This window comes from Dendrobates tinctorius, unplaced genomic scaffold (genome assembly GCF_039654945.1).
Source record: "Dendrobates tinctorius isolate UK_male_01 unplaced genomic scaffold, ASM3965494v1 ptg000803l, whole genome shotgun sequence".
NCBI lineage: Eukaryota > Metazoa > Chordata > Amphibia > Anura > Dendrobatidae > Dendrobates > Dendrobates tinctorius.
This window is the reverse complement of record NW_027362440.1, coordinates 69,268-92,158: the sequence shown is the minus strand read 5'-3', so window position 1 is coordinate 92,158 and position 22,891 is coordinate 69,268. Positions and strand designations below refer to the sequence as shown.

At 43.0% G+C, this 22,891-nt stretch overlaps 1 protein-coding gene across 1 annotated transcript in view; it reads right to left on the bottom strand.

Annotated features, from left to right (window-relative positions):
- Positions 1 to 3,693: 3,693 nt before the first annotated feature.
- LOC141080256 (microtubule-associated serine/threonine-protein kinase 3-like) overlaps positions 3,694 to 22,891 on the bottom strand; it is a 33,749-nt gene continuing 14,551 nt past the window's right edge. The window contains exons 2-17 of the mRNA XM_073565448.1: positions 10,500 to 10,601; positions 9,195 to 9,280; positions 8,125 to 8,333; positions 7,804 to 7,942; positions 7,581 to 7,713; positions 7,223 to 7,388; positions 7,010 to 7,108; positions 6,652 to 6,774; positions 6,389 to 6,501; positions 6,208 to 6,299; positions 5,821 to 5,894; positions 5,434 to 5,543; positions 5,100 to 5,326; positions 4,615 to 4,688; positions 4,366 to 4,449; positions 3,694 to 4,140 (exon numbers count right to left, since the gene is read on the bottom strand). Coding sequence (XP_073421549.1) covers positions 4,043 to 4,140; positions 4,366 to 4,449; positions 4,615 to 4,688; positions 5,100 to 5,326; positions 5,434 to 5,543; positions 5,821 to 5,894; positions 6,208 to 6,299; positions 6,389 to 6,501; positions 6,652 to 6,774; positions 7,010 to 7,108; positions 7,223 to 7,388; positions 7,581 to 7,713; positions 7,804 to 7,942; positions 8,125 to 8,333; positions 9,195 to 9,280; positions 10,500 to 10,601 — 1,929 coding nt within the window. The 3' untranslated portion in view covers positions 3,694 to 4,042. The remainder of the gene's footprint in view (positions 4,141 to 4,365; positions 4,450 to 4,614; positions 4,689 to 5,099; positions 5,327 to 5,433; positions 5,544 to 5,820; positions 5,895 to 6,207; positions 6,300 to 6,388; positions 6,502 to 6,651; positions 6,775 to 7,009; positions 7,109 to 7,222; positions 7,389 to 7,580; positions 7,714 to 7,803; positions 7,943 to 8,124; positions 8,334 to 9,194; positions 9,281 to 10,499; positions 10,602 to 22,891) is intronic.

Genomic DNA, 22,891 nt, shown 5'->3' with positions numbered 1-22,891 from the left:
ATACGTGGGCCAACACCTCAACCCCTTCCTCCCCCTACCCATTCTTCTATTCCACAGCCCCAAATGTCTTCATCAAGCCAACCCCACCAATATGGCCACTTGTACCCACCCAGTGTTGGAGGCTGGTCCCAACCTGGTTGGGGACGATCTGGCTATCTTGGTGGGTATGAGCCACGGGCCTACCAGAGCCAACAAGAAGCCCCTCACCATCATCATTATTACTCTGGCCAGTATCACTAACAGGCCCAGGAGGCTGGACAACAACAACATCATGGGCAACAGTATGGCCCCACACAGGGCGATGTTGCCCACAATGTCCAGCAGCACCCACAGGCTGTTCCTCCCCATTCCCCTTCCCCTACATATGAGGATTTATGATTCAAAATTTTGGAGATGTCCAGTAACAGGTAACTGGTGCTTCTAATCTAGACAAAAAAACAGGTGTTCTCCTTCACCAACATTTGGAACATAATTTAACACTCACATTTTTAAACAATGTTTTCCAAACATATGAAACAATCCATCATGACAGGCAACGCTACCTCACGCCTTTCACACAGATATTACATGTGTGTATAAAAGAGAAGATTTAAATGCGCTATACTGTTAAATGAAAGGATGAAAATACACTAATCACTTGCTATTGCATAGGAAAGGTGTGCTTGCCTTTAGTTAAGTAGTCAACTTTGTTATTAGCATTCTCTAGTAAACCAATTTGAGGCGACCAGCATTCACAATATCACGCTCTCTCTATGTCTTAACAAGTGAGTTTTGTATTTTCATCCTTTCCAGTATAGCATGCTTAAATATTGTCTGTTCTACAGACAGGTAATATCTGTGTGAAAGATGTGAGGTAGCCTTGCCTGTCATGGTGGAAGATTTCTATGATTGGAAAACATTATGAGGAAATGTGAGTGTTATCTTATTGACTTTATTTTGGTGATGGAGCTCACCCTTTGTTGCCTAATCAAGGTTAATGTAGGCATGCAGCAATGTTGTTATTGCATAATGGTTGTTGCAGTTTTTTTCTGTAATGTTAATGTTACACCAAGTTAAAGAAGGCCCAAAGGGGCATTTTGGCCATTGCCAAATTTGTGTTATGGCAAAATTATGTTTGCCTTTAAACAAAACAGAAAAAAAAAAAAAGGCAAAACTAAAAATTTGTCTACTCTAGTTAACGTCTCTGTGTGATTTCTCACTATCCCTCACAACATACTAACAGACACCAACCAATGCAATGAAACAGTCATAGAATCATAAGGGCTTGAGTAATATATATTTAGACCCACTTTGAAACAAAAAAATTATAACATAGACACAGCATTCTCTTGCCAAGAAGTTGCCCCCTCAGGTGAGATAAAGTAATTCGTGAATATATCATGCACATTGAGGCCAGAGAGCGGTCTATGTTGAGGGATGATAGGTGGTCTCACCCTGCGCACATTGTCCGGCCTACGCACAACACCATCAGAGGAGGAACAATCATGTATCCTGGTGAAGTTATGCAGAACAAAACAGGCTTTGACAACTTCATTCACATTTTGCTCACTCAACTGAATGGCAGACTGGAGTACCCGCCATTTGGCACAAAGAATCCCAAAGGAACACTCCACCAGTCGCCTAGCACGTGATAGGCGCAAGTTAAACATTCTGCGCCTGTGGTCAAGGTTGCGCCGGGAATATGGCCTCATGACATTACGTGATAACTGAAAGGCCTCATCTGCCACAAGGACATAAGGGACTGATTGTTCGGGGGAGCCTGGTAGCTGGCGTGGTGGTGGGAGATCCAACTGGTTGGTGCGTAGCCGCCGACCCATTATGGAAGTATTGAAGACTCTAGAGTCTCCCGTCCTTCCATAGGCCCCAATGTCAACAATTATAAACTTGTATTGAGGGTCTACCAGAGCCAACAATACAACAGAAAAGTATTGCTTATAATTGAAGAATTGGGAGCCTGAGTTCGGCGGCTTACGCACCCTGATATGTTTGCCATCCAGGGCCCCAATACAATTTGGAAACTGGCAGTCCTCCTCAAAGTCCCTTGAAATCCTTAACCAGTCTTCCATCCTGGGCTCGGGTAGGACCACCTGATGGAGTTTTGTCCAGATTTCTGCACATGTAGACCTCACTATGCCTGAAATGGTTGACTTTCCAATGAGAAACTCATGGTGGAGGGCGGCATAAGACAGGCCAGTGGACAGGAAGCTGTCGAACAACAGAAATAGTACAGGTTAGAATGGGTAAAGTAAAAAAAAATCAGTTACATGCCGACCAAACTTGGTAGGGAATGGACATTGCAAAATGGACATATAATGGAGCCCTATGACAGGGTTTCTAAAAGACACCTGGTGCGTATTTCTCGCAAGTCACATGTGTGGTCCGTGTGTAATCCGTATTTTTTGCGCACCCATAGACTTGCATTGGCGTACTACGGGCGTAGTACGCTGACAATCGCAGCATGCTGCAAGTGGCACGGAGCGTAGGATACTGAGGAGAAATATACGCCTGGTACGAGTGACCCCATAGAAAATCATTGGTCTGTGTCTAATGCGTGCTTTTTGCGCCTCTCACTCTCCCGTATTCCTCGCCAGTGTGACTCCGGCCTTAGGGAAATTTTGAAAGATGGTTGCAAATTTGTCCCCAAAAAATCTTTGACGATAGGAAATATAATCTCTCCTAGTGAACTCAGTGAGAACACAGATAAAATAGGTTGTACATGGTTATCTACTAAAGGTTCATTTAGATGCGGGCAGAAGTTATGTGGTTTATGTAAATTCATGATAAATAATAATAAGTCTGTTATAAGTAATGAGGGTCAAGTATTTAAGCTCAAAACTTTTATGAATTGTGCCACTGATTACTGTGTTTATATCATCTTTTGCACGACATGCAGAAAACAGTATGTAGGATCCACAAGTCGTAGCATAAGAAAAAGATTGTCAGAACACATTTATGACATCAATAATATTACTACCCGTAGTCTTTCGGGGGCTTCTAAACATTTTTTGCATGAACATAAGGGAGAATTGAATAGCCTGCGAGTAAGTGCTTTGGAATTTGTTCCTGCTCCTCGGCGTGGTGGCGATAGAATTAAATTACTCCAGATGATTGAAGCTCGATGGATACTAAAACTTAATACTAGATATCCAGCAGGATTAAATTTGAAGCATGAATTGATGTATCTATATTAATATGGTTTTTTTTTTTTTTTTTCTTTTGCCGGGTGCGGTGGTATGTGCCTTTAATCCCAGCTACTTGGGAGGCTGAAGTTTGTTTGTTTTTGGTTTAATCATCAGATTATTATTAAGTGAGAATTCACATTGTAATATGTTTGCATAAGATGAATGCATCATAGGGTTAAACCAGTGAGGTACTATTGTTAACTTTGAATTAGTGATGTCAGTTTCACAGCTGATTTTGGTGGGTGTTACCCAAGGCAGCCTTCTCTGGTTGCTTTTCCTTGATAAGTGCAACATTTATTCAGTATTTTATGCTATGATTAAGGGTCAAATATGATCCGAAACGCGTAAGCCTACACATGCTTTTATCATCACTGGAATTGCATTTTTTAATTATGGATTAAATAAAGGCTTTTCTTAATTTTTTCACATCATGTGCTGGAACTATAAAAAACTTTTTTTCATTGAGCATTTCTCCCAGATGGGGATGGATACACTCCATGCACCGAGATTATGGAAAGGAGGACTGGGCAGGCTGAACCAGGTGAGCTGAAGATCTATCCTACATTGTTTTATATTATGGGGCTATGTAGTTTGGGTTATGTGCAATAAATGAGGGTCCGTGCCATATCCAGAAGTCATTTAATATGATGTTTTATTTCATTGCTGTAAATGATGGTTTGCAATGTCAAAGATGTTAAATTATAATTTCTGGCATAAATAAAGAATAAAAGAAGAAAATTAGGATAGAAGGATGAGAGTCAGTGGTCACAGGTAGCTGGTGAAGGTCCTTCTATACAACTCCAGTGCTGATGGTGGATCTGCTGGTCTTCAGGGCGCTGGATGCTTAGGTTTCCTGTCCTTTAGATGGTTCTAGGGCAACAGTAACAACAAGCAAATATGCGAGCAGCCCTGGATAATCCGCGCCGGCAGGATGCTAATGTCCGGCGGAAGATGGAACCTATGAGAAGAGAAGTAAATATAATGTAAGTGATGGGACTCCATATGACATGATACTACTGTGCGGTCACTGTAGCCGGACGGCAGAGGAATATTATCACACAGAGGTCCGGGGTCATTGTCAGCCATCATACATGTGACAATCCCATCACTGACAGATGACATCAGCTCCACACGAATGATTCTCACTGACATCACATAACATGGAGCTGATTCTCACACTTGCCTCGTCTCTTTTTCCCCTTTTCTGGTTTTTCTGTATCATTACTCAGATTTGTTGCAGATTTTCTTTCTTCCTGAGCTGGAAATTCTGATCAGAAAATAAAAAAAGTCAGTAACGATTTGTCCTTATAGGATCTGCTTTGTCATAACATGGATGACATAGGAAACCTATAGTATTCTATAAAAACCATCTGGAAATATTTGAGCCTTGAAGTCAACATTCCCATTGTTGGTGCTGCAGACATGGACATACCTGACAGTGTGGACGAGGATGGCAAGATGGTAGTAACGTTGTCTCTATCAGGTTCGGGGACAGATTCTTTCTGCCTGTTTGGAAAAAGAAAAGCACGTAAATCACAGGTAAACCCAGTATAAGGGGTTGTCTCACTATAAGAACACCGACTATAAGGCCTAATAGGACATGTGACTGTCATAGTGGGGAAGGTCTAATGCTCAAAACTAACTTTTATAGAGCAGAGAGGAAAACAGCTACCAAGAATGTCTGACATGTAATACTACATCTCTCCTACAGTGTGGGGGGCAGCACGAAAAATGCATGACCGGCTGCAATAATGATGGGCTGTTATCACAAGCACTTTGTAAGGGCAAAAGCACAATGACCGCTAACCATGGGGCTGTGGATGCTGCATGTGAGATTATGGTATTTCTGTCCTATATTTGGTGTTGTGCACATATATCTGCCCGGAGCTCCCAGTAATGACCCCATAATCTACTCACATTTCTGAGCTGTCGGTGTTGGATGTTTGGGTACACTCTGGAGGGGATTTTGGATCCTCATCGTTCATCATCCCGTTAATCTCTGGAGGGGACTTGGGATCCTCATCGTTCATCGTCCCGTTACACTCTGGAGGGGACTTGGGATCCTCATCGCTCATCGTCCCGTTACTCTCTGGAGGGGACTTGGGATCCTCATCGTTCTTCGTCCCGTTAGTGGTGGTAGAGTGCTAAATGTGGATAACAAAAAGATATTAAATATTTTTTTTCACTCTTAGAGGTCCTTTATTTTAGAGGTTTTTTTTATATATTTTGGATTTACTGATCACATACTTACTTTAGAAAGACTTTCAGAAGATGTTATTTTTAGGAAGAAAACATTCTCCTCATTCTTACTTTTGCCCTCCTCATCCTCTGTGACCAGATGGTTGCTCTTATCAGAGTGATCTACAAGACATAGGTAAGGAAGTATTGTTAGAGGTTGTCAGTATAACACAGTCGCTATTTATCTCTAGTTTCCTGGATGCTACAAAGTCATTCAAGGAAAACATAAAAAGTCCTGTACAAATTAGAGAAATAGGGATTCAGTATGGGCCCATGGTCAACACAATTGGGATCCATGAAATATAGATACCATAGGAGAACAATTGCAGAAAAACCATGTGGAAATATTTGAATCTTGAAGTCAACATTCACATTGTTCGTGCTGCAGACATGGACATACCTGATAGTGAGGACGAGGATGTCAAGATGGTAATATCATCGCCTCTATCATATGCAGAAACAGATTCTTTCTGCCTGTTTGGAAGAAGAAAAATGTGTAAATCACAAGTAAACTACGTTTTAAAAAGCAGAGCGTTAAACAACTACCAAGAATGTCTGGCATGTAATACTACATCTCTCCTACAGTGTGGGGGACAGCACTAAAAATGCTTGACTGGCCGCAATCATGGGCTGTTATCACCAGTGGCTTCTAAAGCCAAAAGCTCAATGATGCTAACAATGGGGTGGTGGATGCTGCATGTGATATTACGGTATTTATGTCCTATATTTGGTGTTGTGCACATATATCAGCCTGGAGCTCCCAGTAATGACCCCATAATCTACTCACATTTCTGAGATGTCAGTGTTGGATGTTGAGGTACACTCTGGAGGGGACTTGGGTTCCTCATCATTCTTCATCCCGATATCGGTGGTAGAGAGCTAAATGAGGACAACAATAAGATATGAAATATTGTTTTCACTCTTAAATATTTTTTTACCTAACTTGGATTTATTGATCACACACTTACTTTAGCATGCCTTTCAGAAGATGACATAAAATTTAGAAAGTCAAGACTCTCATTGTCCACACTAGTGTCCTCCTCATCCTGTGAGACCAGCTGGTTGTTTATATCAGAGTTATCTACAAGACATAAGTAATGAAGTGTTATTAGAGGTTGTCAGTATAACACAGTCTCCATTTATCACTAATATTGAAGGGAACCAATGGTCACATATTAGGGAATAGGAGACAATCAGACACGTAGTCTATATGATGTCTCATTCTACTTACTGATGAAGCAGCTGGTGTCCATGCCTGATAAAAGCTGAGGGACATACTCCGGCTTCTGACTTAGGAGGTTGTCAAAGTCTAAGTCATTAAGTAATGGATGATCCTTGATCTGAAATGCTCCTCCTGGAAAATGAAAAACAAAAGTGATGCCGATATTGTCAGCCACTGCTCCATATCTGAGCAGTATATCATAATCTGACCTAATGATATAACTGAGCCGACATGAAGGAAAATGACTGAAAGTCTTAGTGTGGAGATCAAGAATTGGAAGAGCAGATAGAGAAGAGCTGATCCTCATAGACATGAGCGATATGTCCTTGGTGTAACAACTAAATATTAACTCTATTATTTCTGTTACCTGTCCCAAGTCTATGCTCAGGATTTGTTCTGAGCAGCTCAGTGATGATGTTCTGAGCATCCAGGGGAGGAGCGCCGTCACAATCCCAAACTATGTCTCCTGTTGTATGGAAAATTATAGAAAATAAAACCTCTTTAATGAACTGCAATATAAAGCAAAAGAAATAACTAAACCAGTATAACCAGTCAAATATTATTACATTATTCTACTTACCAAGAAGAACATTTTTATATAGCTTATTCAGGGAATCTTCATCAAATGGTACACATCCCAGAAGAAATTCATGAAGGATGATCCCCATTGCCCACCAGTCAACAGGTCTTCCATAGCCTTGTTTCAGGATGACCTCGGGGGCTGTGTAATATAGGGTGCCACAGACCTGGAAACCAACGGAAAAAAAGATCAGATTGATGAAACTATACTGTAGTTATTACAAGTTCTCTCTATGAAAACACAAAGAAAGAAGATAGCATCAATAGAAAAGTTCTCTAGAAATGAAGAACGTAGAGAAGAGACAGTACTGTGATGAGTTTTATAAAGAACTAGCTGAGTTCTTGTAAGTAACGCCAACCTCACGGTCCTGGAACTCTCTGCTGATGTCCTCTGCTGATTCCTTGTAGATGTTGGTGTTTGATATCATTAGACCAAATTTTGACAGCCCGAAATCGGTGATTTTTATGTGTCCAGAAGACGTTATCAGGAGGCTGTGAAAGAGAAGATGGGTTTAGTCTCACAGACTGTGAGATAATAAATGATAACTCTCCCTCTTTACTACACTACAGGTATTCACTTACTTATCCGGCTTCAGGTCTCTGTGCACCACACCGTAACTATGCAGGTATTCCACACCAAGGACCGCTTCTGCAAAGTACAAGCGGGCCAAAGGGACAGATAAAGGACCTCTGGTGCTTAGAAGGGTCCCACAGTCTCCACCTATAGAAGAAAGGAAATATGACCGGTGAGGGGTTTATACAGCAGATCACCATGATGAGTGATGAGAAGTGAGTAAATGCTGTGTGGGGATGTAACCGTCCACGAGGACAAGTCTTAATGATATGAGAGGTGATAAGATGTCAGCAGACTGGGCTGAATATAATACAATGTACGTGTCCTACCTCCTACATACTCCATGACCATACAAAGGTGAGATTTAGTGGGGAAGGAGCAGAGCATGGAGACCACGAAGGGACAATCTGCGATTGCTAAGATGTCCCTCTCCAGATAGGCCCATTCCACTTTCTGTGGAGTATCCAGGTTCCTCTTGGCCATTTTCTTCATAGCGAAGATCTGTTGTGATTCTTTATGGCGCACTAAGTGGACGGACCTGGAGAGAAGGAGAATCCATGGTTTATAATGAACCCTTATTAACAGTCTGTATATACAAGTCATTATATGATCGTTTGCACTAATGTTTAATACCAGCAGTCCGGCCATCACTAGAAATCCATGAAATAACACTACATAGATCACCTATGGGGGTCTGCACAATGCCACGTCTGCCGGACCCTCACCCAGGTCACATTATAGATGAGAGAATCTACCGAAACTCATCTTGGGCAGATTCACTATAACCGACCAGTAGATACGATTCAGTCAAAATATACTGTAAATTGGTGTAAATTGAAAGTTCTCTATTTGCTGGAAGAAGACGCTTATTATGTTCTCCACACCCTAAGGCAGAATAAATGGGAGTGAAGGAGTCAAGTCCTCCATCCTCTGCGCCCGTCTTTGGTTGTCCTCCCTTCTGCTGCTGAGGCCAGTGATCGGAATCACATGGTCATGGTGGAGGGTGGGGGTGCAGATGTCATTGGCGTCAATATCGTGTCACCCTTCACGTGACCGTGTGCAGCCAATCATTATTCTAAGCTTCATAATGGGAGCCAAGAAACTCAGAAGATCGGTTCGGAGGACGGGGAAGCGGTGGTGGAGGCGGCAGCATTAGAGCAGATGAGGTCTAGGACCAGTGGGTGTAATGTATTATATCATCCCTTTCCTTACAGGCTGATTTGTTACAGATCTGGTCACTCAGCTGTATATAACTGAGCTGAATAGTGACATTGAGATGTGGACAGTGATGTGGACTCTGATCGTTTCCCTATGATAACACTGAATGGCAGAGCACAGAGGCAGCAGCATTGTCATAGGGAACCCTGAGAAATGGGGATTATGGGAACAGAAATCTCACCCAAAAGCTCCACTGCCGATCAGTTTAGATGTCTCATAGTCGCTCATACGCGGCTCTCGTGCCGGGATCAATGATCTGATCATGTCCTAAAAAAGAATAAGAAATTATATTAAGATATAGAAGCTGCAGGAAAACATCTCAGGATGTAAAATCTTCTCCTATATTATGTCCCAGCTGATTTACACTGATGCGATGTAGGGGACGATACAAGCCGGACGTTCCTCATGGATGTAATATAAGGGAGATCCTCTATACACCGGTATTATTGTAAAGTGCTGGATAATACGAAAGATCACACAGGCAAGAACTTAATAGAAATCTGTCAGCAGGTTTTTCTATGTAATGTAAGAGCAGCATGTTGTAGGAGTAGAGACCCTGATTCCAGCTACGTTACTTAATATGCCATGTGCTGGTATTTCAATAAAATCAGTGTTTTATCAGCAGAAGAATGTCACAAAAGGACTAGCTATATTGTGTCATGTAGTCCCATTGTTCTCTGTAACCCTGCCCCCATCAATGATTTGCAGCTTTCTGTCTATACACAGTGTACACAGAAAGCTGCCAATCAGTGGTGTGTGCGGTGTTATGCAGAGATCAGCATTCAGAGCACTGCTAGATCTGCAGCATAGAAGACAGTGATTTTATCACAATTTTTGTACCCAATAAAGTAAGTGATACATCGCTGGATTCAGGGTCTCTGCCCAAAACATAATAATGCTCTTAGATTGGGTAGCAAAACCCAGGGACTGACAGGGAGTCCTGTAAAATGTAACACCAGATCTTGCCATATGTAACTGGTGATCTGTAGAAGATAGAGAGGATGAAGGTGCAGTGGCGTACCAGTCCAGTGGCGTATCAGTAAATGTGGCAGACTACGCATCCTGGATTCAGATACAGTTGAAAGCAATGATGGAAGAGGGAGCTGGCAATTGCCAGTGGGGGCCCTGTTTCAGGGCCCTAAAAGAGTTTACGGGGCGATACGTTGGCCATTATACTATTTAGAGGTCTATGATGAGGTCATTATACAATATGGAGGGTTATGTTGGGGCTATCATACTGTGTATTAGGGTTCTGCAGGGGCCATTATACTGTGTGGAGAGGAGTAAGGGCCATTATACTGTGCTGGGGTCACTGTGGGGTATTATACTTTGCGGAATGGGGGGTAATGTAGGGCCATCAAACTATGCGTCTGGATGTTGGTATCTTAGAAATCCCCGGGGTATCATACTGTGCTTAGAGGGCAATTTTGTCGACTTCTGCTATGGGGCCCATGATTTCTATGCATGACCCTGGATGGGTCCTTACCGGTTGATCCAATGGGCGGGTCGGACATTCTATTACACACAGGACTTCTTCGGCCAGTTCTTTAAGAAAAGCCAAATCTCCATTTTGATATTTTATTTCAGCCTATAAAGAAGAAAAAATAAAATCCTGAGATTATGAGAAGGGACATAATGGGGGCGGCCATTGTATGTGACATCTGCTCCTCTCTGCAGATACAACGACTCCATATCTGGGGACTCGTCGTGTTTTATATTGGAGGAAAGAAGAAGCTTCTCTCCCACCATTATTCTCTGTGATTATGGAGAAGTTTTGTGCGGAGCGTCCGCCATTTACCTGGAGAAGTAATGTCCTGATGTTGTGACATAAATCCGTCAGATACTCTGACGTTAGACGACGTTGTCGGTGTTTCCTCAGGCAATCCCTTACTAGCTCCAGCACCAGCTGGTGAGTGAAGCTGAGGACGCCATCGGGTGGTAGAAGCAAAATGTCCGGGCGATTATTGATAACAATCTCCCACAGTGCTTGTACCTGATGATTTTCCAAAAGTAATTCAGCCATAGTGAAAAATTGCAAATGCTCTCAGTCACTATAGAACCAAAAATGGCGCCGGTGACCCAGTGTACATTCTAGAAGTAGTGACTGAGCTGTGATGTCACAATGGCCAAGAATCACCAGTGATGTCATAATGGAATCTTGTGATAGAATCTTCGTGCTGAACTAACGCCAATGGTGAACATACCCTAATGATGCGCTGCGTCATATCATGGGAAATATTGGACATATTTTGCACCTCACGTGTTTTTTTCACCATAGATCATTTATTTCACTGTTTGCAAAGTTTACTATTAAAAACTGCTAAACCTACAGAGCGAAGAAGCAGCAAAATATCCTGTCCTAAGATATTAACGCAAATAGAAAATGACGGAAATAAAAAATGCCAGATAGGGAATACATATAAAATATTAGAAAGCTTTATTGAAAAACCATTAAAAAAAGAAATAAGAGACCCAAGCAGACAAAAAAATAAAACTAAACAGAAAGGATGGTATAGATGGCAATAATGGCTGCAATGATCCATGAATGAGCTGCTTCTCACAAAATTAAAATATCATCAAAAAGTTCATTTATTTCAGTTCTTCAATACAAAAAGTGAAACTCCTATATTATATAGAGTCATTACAGAGTGATCTATTTCATGTGTTTATTTCTGTTAGTGTTGATGATTATGGCTTACAGCCAATGAAAACCCAAAAGTCATTATCTCAGTAAATTAGAATACTTTATAACACCAGCTTGAAAAATTATTTTAAAATCCAAAATGTTTGCCTACTGAAATGTATGTTCAGTAAATGCACTCAATATTTGGTCGGGGCTCCATTTGCTTCAATTACTGCATCAATGTGGCGTGGCATGGAAGCGATCAGCCTGTGGCACCGCTTAGGGGTTATGGAAGCCCAGGTTGCTTTGATAGCAGTACCAATACCTGGTTTATAAACAACAGTATCACTGTCCTTGGTTGGCCAGCAAACTCGCCTGACCTTAACCCCATAGAGAATCTATGGGGTGTTATCAAGAGGAAGATGAGAGACACCAGACCCAACAATGCAGATGAGCTGAAGGCTGCTATCAAAGCAACCTGGGCTTCCATAACACCTCAGCAGTGCCACAGGATGATCACATCCATACCACGCCACATTATTTATGACTTGTGTTTTGAAACTGTTAAACTGCAAAGCGCTGCGGAATATGTTGGCGCTATATAAATAAAGATTATTATTGTTATTGATGCAGTAATTGATGCCACAGGAGCCCCGACCAAGTATTCAGTGCATGTAGTATACATACAGTACATTTCAGTAGGCCAACATTTTTGATTTTAAAATAATTTTTTGAAGCTGGTGTTATAAAGTATTCTAATTTCCTGAGATAATGACTTTTGGGTTTTCATTGGCTGTAAGCCATCATCATCAACATTAACAGAAATAAACACGTGAAATAGATCACTCTGCGTGTAATGACTCTATATAATATATGAGTTTCACTTTTTGTATTGAAGAACTGAAATAAATTAACTTTTTGATGATATTCTAATTTTGTGAGATGCACCTGTAAAGTAATAGATCAAGGGACATCGCCAAATTGATTTTGAATAAAGTGTATCACAAAGATCATTATACATGAAGCTCTATGGGCAGGAGCAAGTAACTTGTACATAGTTGGTAAAAGCCAAGTTAGCTGAAAGATGTGAGAAATATATAGGCAAATGGAATAAGATATCAGAAAGAAAAGGAGTCCACTGGCGCCAATACTCAAATGAATAGTGGTGTTAAGCAGCCTGCTGGGAGGACAATAACCACCTATTGTATAGTTACAATACACGTACAGAGATCTTTGGAAATATCCCCACGCGGTAACTCAATTTGTTTGCCGATATTTGATCACAGCAGCCATGAATCTGTTTTTATTCATGATTCAATCAAAATTTCTGGATTTTATCTCCTGGAGCTGGACCTTTCTTTTCTTTTCTTTTCTTCCATATACGTCTTGGCAGAGACGTGTCCGTGCTCGGAGCTTTCAATCAGTTCTCATGAACTTACTAAAGGTGAGCTGAAATTTATCCTTCACAGTACTTACGCTCTGCCAATGTGACATGGCACCCTCAAACCATTCCAGCAAAATCTGAACTCCAATATGGCGCTTCTTCCCTTCTGAGCTTTGCACTGTGCCTCAAACATAGTATTCCCCCACATTTGGGGTATGGGCGTACTCAGGAGCAATTACACAACAAATTGTATGGTGCAATCTCTCCTGTTACCCTTATGAAAATGCTAAATTTGTGGCCAAAATAACATTTTTGTGGGGAAAATGTGATTTTTTTTTTTATTTTCATGGCTCAAGGTTATAAGCTTCTGTGAAGTACCTGGTCTTCAATATGCTCACCACACATCTAAATACATTCCCTGAGGGGTCTACTTTCCAAAATGTGGTCAATTGTGGGGGGTTTCCACTGTTTAGGCTCATCAGGGGCTTTCTAAATGAAACATGACGTCTGTTAAGGATTCCAAGAATTTTTACTTTCAAAAAGTCAAATGGCGCTCCTTCCCTTCCGATCTCTGCCGTGCACGCAAAGAGTAGTTTTCTCCCTCATATGGGGTATCACCATGTTCAAGAGGAATTACACAACAAATGTTGGGGTCCAGTTTTTCCTGCTACCCTTGTAAAAATAAAAAAGTTTCAAGCAATTTTTTTGTGGAAAAAGTTAAATGTTCATTTTTTTCCACATTCCAAAAATTCCTGTGAAGCATCTGAAGGGTTAACAAACTTCTTGAATGTGGCTTTAAGCACATTGAGGTATACAGTTTTTAGAATGATGTCACTTTTGGGCATCTTCTAACGTATAGACCACTAAAGGGACTCCAAATGTGATGTGGTCCCTAAAAAAATGGTTTTGCAAATTTTGTTGTAAAAATGAGAAATCGCTGGTCAACTTTTAACCCTTATAACTTCCTAAGATAAAATATTTTTGGCTCCAAGATTGTGCTGATGTAAAGTAGACATGTGGGAAATGTTATCCGTTAACTATTTTGTGTGATATATCTCTGTGATCTAAGGGCATGAAAATTCAAAGTTTGAAAATTGCATTCTATAATGCTGTAGATAAGCCCCGCTCTGACCTGCAAGATAAGAAAAAAAAGTTTTATTATACTCACCGAGGGGGGGGGCGGTCCGATGCGGTCTGGTCTTAAGGGTGTCGCAGTCCGGGTCCGGCACCTCCCATCTTCTTGTGACGCCGCCCTCCTGCTTGATTCATAGCTCCCCGGCATTGAGCTCCAGCACAGGCGTACTTCTCTGCCCTGTTAAGGGCAGAGCAAAGTACTGCAGTGCACAGGCATCGGGAAAGGTCAGAGAGGCCCAGCGCCTGCGCACTGCAGTACTTTGCTCTGCCCTCAACAGGGCAGAGAGTTACACCTGCGCAGGAGTGCGACACAAAGCAAGCAGGAGGACAACATTGCATGAAGATGGGAGGTGCCGGACCTAGTCCTGCGACACCCATTAGACCGGCCTGCAATGGACCGCCTACCCGGATGAGTATAGTAAAACTTATTTTTCTTATCTTTCAGGTCGGAGCGGGAGCTTATCTAGAGCATTATAGATATATAGCGCTAGCGGATTGACCCTAACGCAATGTGAACCCAGCCTAAGCCCTGAAAGGCGGTGGCCACATTTTTATAGAGGCAAAAAGAGGTGACAGGTTCCCTTTAATTATCAAATCATAATAATTTTGTCTAAGGAGGTAATCACTCCAAAATTAAAATGGCTGCCATCCTCTTAAACTGACAGAAACCTGTCCTAGAATGTGAGGACAGGTACCTGCGAGCATGTGCAGCAGGACGCTGCGCCCTCCTTCATGTATAGGAAGATGTGCTCCACTAATACTACTGGAGATCCCAGAGGTGCTGCGGTAAGAAAAGGCCACTAAAACTTGTGTGTGTCCTATCTATGTGATCTTACACTGGAGATACCAGGGTTGATTCAGAAAGAGGAGACTGCTCACACTGCTGTCCACCATGTCTATCTGATCTAATACTAAAGATACCGGAGTGCTAAGGTCAGAAGAGGCTGTCTATGGATTTAATAGCATAAATTGATGCCATGGGATATTCTACCAAACGGGCAGGTGACAGGCATTCATAAGGATGGGTCTGTAGGTCTTATGGTAAGATTTTATCAATACCGACCTCCAGGCCCGACCACTGTCTTCATTGACCAATTGTCTACCTGGCTTCTTCATTTTCTTTCAACTGACACCCCCACTATCATCATGGGCGACTTCAACATCCCCACTAATACCCTTCAGTCAGCAGCCTCCAAACTCCTGTCCCTTACTTCATCCTTTGGACTTACTCAGTGGTCCTCCTCAGCCACCCACACAGACGGACACACATTAGACCTGGTCTTCACCCGTCTCTGCTCTCTTTCTAACTTCACCACCTCCCCTCTCCCTCTAGCTGACCACCATCTACTCACTTTCTCATCCCTGTCCTCCTCACCAGGCACCCAGGTCCAGCAACATACGCACCCCCGCAGAAACCTTGCGCACCAAGACACCCACGTGCTCTCTGACTCTATTCTACCACTGGCAACCATATCCTCACTCCATGACACTCAGTGCCACTGCTTTCTACAATGCCACTCTCGCATCAGCTATTGACGCCGTTGCCCCTCTCGTTCATGGCAGAATGCGACGTATCAACAGACAATCCTGGCACAACAACACCACTAAAAAGCTCCAGCAAGTGTCCAGGATTGCAGAGCGGTGCTGGAAGAAAACAAATTCGCAAGATGACTTCACCACATTCAAACAGGCAACACTCGATTTCAAATCTGCCCTCACCTCTGCTAAACAGGCCTACTTCAGAACCCTCGTATCTTCCCTTTCTTACAACCCCAAACAGCTATTCAAAACTTTTAACTCCCTCCTCTGCCCACCACTACCTCCTCCAACCTCCCTCATCTCTGCCGAGGACTTTGCCACACACTTCAAAAACAAGATTGACCAAACAAGGCAAGTCTTCATCACTCAACCACCACAACCCCTTTGTATACCAAGCCAATGCCCAAACCCCATAACCTCACTCTCCAACATCACTGAAGGGGAGCTTAGTCGTCTCTTCTCCAAATCGCACCTCACAACCTGTGCACTCGACCCTATCCCATCCCACCTCCTCTCCAACCTCACCACCACACTTATCCCATCCCTAACCCACCTCTTCAACCTATCACTAACGTCCGGTACCTTCTCTTCTGCTTTCAAACATGCCACAATCATGCCTATCCTTAACCCCTTTAGCCCCAAGGGTGGTTTGCACGTTCATGACCGGGCCAATTTTTACAATTCTGACCACTATCCCTTTATGAGGTTACAACTCTGAAACACTTCCATGGATCCCGGTGATTCTGACATTGTTTTCTCGTGACATATTGTACTTCATGTTAGTGGTAAAATTTCATTCATATAGCTTGCGTTTATTTGTGAAAAAAATGGAAATTTAGCGAAAATTTTGAAAATTTCGCAATTTTCCAAATTTGAATTTTTATGCCCTTAAATCACAGAGATACGGCACACAAAAAACTTAATAAATAACATTTCCCACATGTTTACTTTACATCCGCACAATTTTGGAACCAAAATTTTTTCTTGTTAGGAAGTTATGAGGGTTAAAAATTGACCAGTGATTTCTCATTTTTGCAACACCATTTTATTTTTATGGACCACATCACATTTGAAGCCACTTTGAGGGGTCTATATGATAGAAAATACCCAAAAGTGACACCATTCTAACAACTGCACCCCTAAAGGTGCTCAAAACCAGAAATTGGGCTGCAAAAGTTATTGTGAAATTTGTCCTGAGTACGCTGATACCTGATATGTGGAGGGGAACCACTGTTTCGGCGCATGGCAGACCTCAGAATGGAAGGAGCGCCATTTGACTTTTTCAATGCAAAATTGGCTGGAATTGAGATCGGACACCTTGTCGCGATTGGAAAACCCCTTATGTACCAAAACAGTGGAAACCCCCCAAAAAAGACACCATTTTGGAAACTAGACCCCCCAAGGAACTTATCTAGATATGTGTTGAGAACTTTGAACCCACAAGGGCTTCACAGAAGTTTATAACATACAGACGTACAATTAAAAAATCATATTTTTTCCACAAAAATGAACTTTCACCCTCAATTCTTATTTTTCCAAGGGTTACAGGACCCTAAAAGATATTGTGCAATTTTTCCTGAGTGCACTGATACCCCACATGTGGGGGTAAACCACTATTTGGGCGCATGGCAGAGCTCGGAAGGGAAGCAGCGCCATTTGACGTTTTTGGCTGGAATTGAGATCGGACACCATGTCGCGTTTGGAAAGCCCCTGATGTACCAAAACAGTGGAAACCCCCCATAAATGACACCATTTTGGAAACTAGACCCCACAAGGAACTTATCTAGATGTGTGGTGAGCACTTTGAACCCCCGGTGCTTCACAGAAGTTTATAACGCCCGGGCGTGAAAATAAAAAAATTGTATTTTTTCCATAAACATCATCTTTTAGTCCCCATTTTTTTTATTTTCCCAAGGGTATCAGGAGAAATTGAACCCCAAAAGTTGTTGTCCAATTTGTCCTGAGTACGCTGACACCCCATATGTGGGAGAAAACTACTGTATGGGCACACGTCGGGACTTGAAAGGGAAGGAGTGACGTTTTGGAATGCAGACTTTGATGGAATGGTCTGCAGGTGTCATGTTGCCTTTGGAGAGCCCCTAATGTAATTAAACAGTGGAAACCCCCCACAAATGACCCCATTTTGGAAACTAGACCCCCCTAATGAACTTATCTAGGTGTGTGGTGAGCACTTCGAACCCCCAATGGCTTCACAGAAGTTTATAATGCCCAGGCATGAAGATAAAAAAATCGTATTTTTTCCTCAAACATAATCAATTAGTCTCCAATTTTTTTATTTTCCCCAGGGTAAAAGGAGAAATTGGACCCCAAAAGTTGTTGTCCAATTTGTCCTGAGTACCCTGATACCTCATATGTGGGAGAAAACTACTGTATGGGGACAAGTCGGGGCTCGGAAGGGAAGTAGTGGCGTTTTGGAATGCAGACTTTGATGGATTGGTCAGCACGTGTCATGTGCGTTTGGAGAGCCCCTGATGTACCTAAACTATTGAAACTCCCCACAAGTGACCCCATTTTGGAAACTAGACCCCCCCACGGAACTTACCTAGATGTGTGGTGAGCACTTTGAACCCCCAAGTGCTTCACAGAAGTTTATAACGCCTGGTCGTGAAAATAAAAAAATCATTTTTTTCCGCAAAAATGATATTTTTGCCCCCAATTTTTTATTTTCCTAAGGGTAACAGGAGAAATTGGACCCCAAAAGTTGTTTTGCAATTTGTCCTGAGTATGCTGATACCCTCTATGTGGGGGTAAAACACTGTTTGGGTGCATGGCAGAGCTTGGAAGGGTAGGAGCACCATTTGACTTTTTCAACGCAGAATTGGCTGGAATAGAGATCAGACGCCATGTTGTATTTTGAGAGCCCCTGATGTGCCCAAACAGTGGAAACCCCCGAATTATAACTCCAACCCTAACCCCAACACACCCCTAACCCTAATCTCAGCCCTAGCCCTAACCCTAGCCCTAACCCTAACCCTAGCCCTAACCCTAGCCCTAGCCCTAACCCTAGCCCTAACCCTAACCCTAATGGGAAAATGGAAATAAATACATTTTTTTTATTTTATTATTTTTCCCTAACTAAGGGGGTGATAACAGGGGGTTTGATTTACTATTTATGGTGATTTTTCTGTTTGGCAGCTGTCACACGCTAAAAGACGCTTTTTATTGTAAAAATAGTTTTTGCATCACCATATATTGAGAGCTATAATTTTTCCGTATTTTGACCCACCGAGTCTTGTGAGGTCATATTCTTTGCGGGCCGAGTTGTCGTTTTTATTGGTACCATTTTCAGGCATGTGACATTTTTTGATCGCTTTTTATTCTGATTTTTGGGATGCAGAATGAACAAAAACCAGCGTTTCATGAATTTCTTTTGGGGGGGTGCGTTTACACCGTTCCGCGTGCGGTAAAATTGATGAAGCAGTTTTATTCTTCGGGTCAGTACGATTACAGTGATACCTCATTTAGGTCTTTTTTCATGTTTTGGCGGTTTTATGCAATGAAAACTATTTTATATAAAAAATAATTATTTTTGCATCGCTTTATTCTGTGAGCTATAACTTTTTTATTTTTTTGCTAATGATCCTGTATGGTGACTCGTTTTTTGCGGGACAAGATGACGTTTTCAGCGGTACCATGGATATTTATATGCGTCTTTTTGATCGTGCGTTATTGCACTTTTTGTTTGGCGGTATGATAATAAATCATTATTTTTTTGCTTGGTTTTTTATTTTTTAAGGGGTTCAGTAAAGGGGTTAACTAATGGGACAGTTTTATAGGGCGGGTCGTTACGGGCGCGGCGATACCAAATATGTATGCTTTTATTGTTTTTTTTTTTATTTTCAAAAAATGAATTTATTGGGGAATATTTTTTTTTTAATAATTTATTTAGCGATTTTTTTTAAAATTATTTTTACACTTTTTTTTTTTTAACTTTATTACATTGTCCCAGGTGGGACATCACTGTCGTGTGACGGATCGCTGATCTGTCACATCACAGATCACTGTGACAGATCAGCGATCTGTCACAGGCACTGCTGCAGACTTCCTCATGCCTGCGCTTTGCAGGCAGTGAGGAAGTCAGCTCCCTACAGGCCCCCGAAGGTCCCCGTCGCCATCTTGGATCCGGGGACCTGTAGGGAAAGAGCACCCCGCAGCAGCACTGTACATTGCGCTGCCGTGGGGGGCTCAGGGAAGCACGGAGGGAGCCCCCTCCCTGCCGATGCTTCCCTATAACCCCTGGTACACCGCGATTGTGTTTGATCGCGGTGTAGAAGGGGTTAACGTTTCGGGGGCGGTCCGTGACCGCCCCTGACACATTGTGCCGGGTGTCAGCTGTGATAATCAGCTGACACCCGGCTGCGATCAGCGGCGCTCACCACGTGGGCGCCGCTGATCGCGCTAGACGTACTATCCCGTCCCTGGGAATAAAGTCACAGGGCACATGAATGGGATAGTACGTCTTATGGCAGAAAGGGGTTAAAAAGCCAACCCTCGACCCAACCGCTATGTCCAGCTATCGCCCAATATCGTTGCTCCCATTCGCTTTCAAATTCCTGGAGCAGCACGTCCATGCTGAACTTTCCTCCCACCTATCATCTATCTTGCTCTTTGACAATCTACAATCTGGTTTCCGCCCCATCACTCCACTGAGACAGCCCTGACCAAAATTACTAACGACCTACATACAGCCAAATCAAATGGACAATACTCTATACTCCTGCTTCTAGACCTGTCCTCTGCATTCGACACAGTTGACGCACATTCAGCGTCTCCCACTCCCACACCACCTCCTCATCCCATCCTCTCTCTGTTGGAGTCCCCCAAGGCTTTGTTTTAGGACCCCTACTCTTCTCAGTCTATACACTTTGTCTGGGGCAACTCATAGAGTCCCACAGATTCCACTACCATCTTTATGCTGATGACACCCAGATCTACCTATCTGGCCCAGACGTCACCTCTCTGCTGTCCAGAATCCCAGAGTGTCTATCAGCCATATCCTCCTTCTTCTCCTCTCGCTTCCTCAAGCTCAATGTGGACAAATCTGAACTCATCATCTTTCCTCCATCTCTCAGATCTTCCTTACCTGACCTAGCTATAAAAATTAATGACATCACACTTTCCCCAATACCAGAAGTCCGCTGCCTCGGAGTAACCTTTGACTCTGCCCTGTCCTTCAAACCGCACATCCAAGCTCTTTCTACCTCCTGTCGCCTCCAGCTTAAAAATATTTCCAGAATCCGTCCTTTCCTCAACCCTCAGTCTACTAAAATGCTTGTGCATGCCCTCATCATCTCCCTCCTCGACTACTGCAACATCCTTTTCTGTGGTCTCCCTGCTAACACCCTCGCACCTCTCCAGTCTATCCTTAACTCTGCCGCCCGACTAATTCATCTCTCTCCTCACTACTCCTCCGCTTCTCCCCTCTGCAAATCTCTTCACTGGCTACCATTCCCTCAGCGTATCCAGTTCTCTGGAATTCTTTGCCCCAACAAGTCCGACTATCAACCACATTTGGATCCTTCAGACGGAACCTGAAAACCCACCTCTTCAAGAAAGCCTACAGCCTGCAATGACCCCGCTACCTCCTTCTCTCTCACCACTACCAGTGATCTCACCTCAACCAACACCGAAACTGCTGCAACCCACCAACCTACTGTCTCCTTCCCCACCATCCTGTAGCATGTAAGCCCGAAAGGGCAGGGTCCTCTGTATCAGTCTGTCATTGTTAATTTGTTTACTGTAAGTGATATCTCTAATTTGTATGTAACCCCTTCTCATGTACTGCACCATGGAATCAATGGTGCTATATAAATAAATAATAATAAAAAAATAATAATAATCGATGACAACCTGTTTGACATATAACTTGTGAAGGGCCCGCTCCTTCTCATTTGAGGGGTTTTCGCAGAATGAGGGTAGAAGAATTTCTTGGTTGGTACAAAAGGCGTTCTAATTTTAGGATTATACGGTCATCCCAAATCTGAAGATATGGGTCCCGAATGGAAAAGGCCTGAATCTCCCCTACATGTTTTCCTGTAGTACCAGCTACCAAAAATGCTGTTTTTACGGTATGCTGTGAAATGGACATCTTTTCCCCAGGGACATAAGGCTTCGAACATGGGGACCTAAGGACCAAATCAAGATCCCAGGAGGGAACTGACCACCTGATTGTGGGGCACAGACACTGGATTGCCCTGACAAACCTTATTACCCATGGGTGAGTGGCCAGAGAGTAGGCAAAGAAAGTGCTTAAGGTCGGGGTCAGACTTGCGAGAAACTTGCATGAGTCTCACATCTCAATATCCGGCACTGCCACCAGTACTCGGGACCGGAGCGCTCAGCTGCATGTATTTCCATGCAGCTGAGCACTCTGGTCCCACGTGCCGGTAGCAGTGCCGGGTATTGAGATGCGAGACTCGTGCGAGTTTCTCGCAAGTCTGACCCTGGCCTAACATCGCTATCTCGACTTTTAAGGTACTGGGTCTAAGCCCCTTATTAAAACCAGCCTGAAGGAAGTCTAAGACGCTTGGGATATCGGGCTTCCCCGCAATAAAGTCAGAACTGCCACTCTAAAAACAGATCTTCTTCCAGATCTTCTAATATATTGCAGAAGTAACTGGCTTCCTACTGGCCTGGATTGTGGTTATAACCTGGTCTGACAGCCTCCAAGCTCTCAGGATGTCCTGCTCAGGATCCAAGCTGAAAAATGAAGCCTTTCCGGATCCTGATGGAAGACTGGGCTCTGATGGATGAGGTCTTTACTCCATGGAAGCAGAACCAAGTCTTCTAATGCCATAGTTAGCAGCAGAAATAACCAACTTCTTTTTGGCCAGTACGTAGTGATCAGAAGTACCTTCGCCTGATCCTCCTGTATCTTCTCGAGGATGGCTGGAATGAGTGCTATGGGGGGGGGGAAAGCGTAGGACAGGGACCGTCTCCATCTCTGAGTTAATGAGCCGACGGCTTCTGGATTGTATGATGAGTTCAGCGAGTATAATCCGTCTGTCTTTGCATTTTTCCTGGTCACGAACAGATCTATCTGAAGCATTCCCCAGAGATGACAGAAGTACTGGAACACCTCATTTAGCTCCCATTTCGTTGCCAAACCTTTCGTCTGCTCAGGTAGTCCGCCACAACATTTTGAGACCCTTCGAGATGAACTGCTGTCGGACTGTCT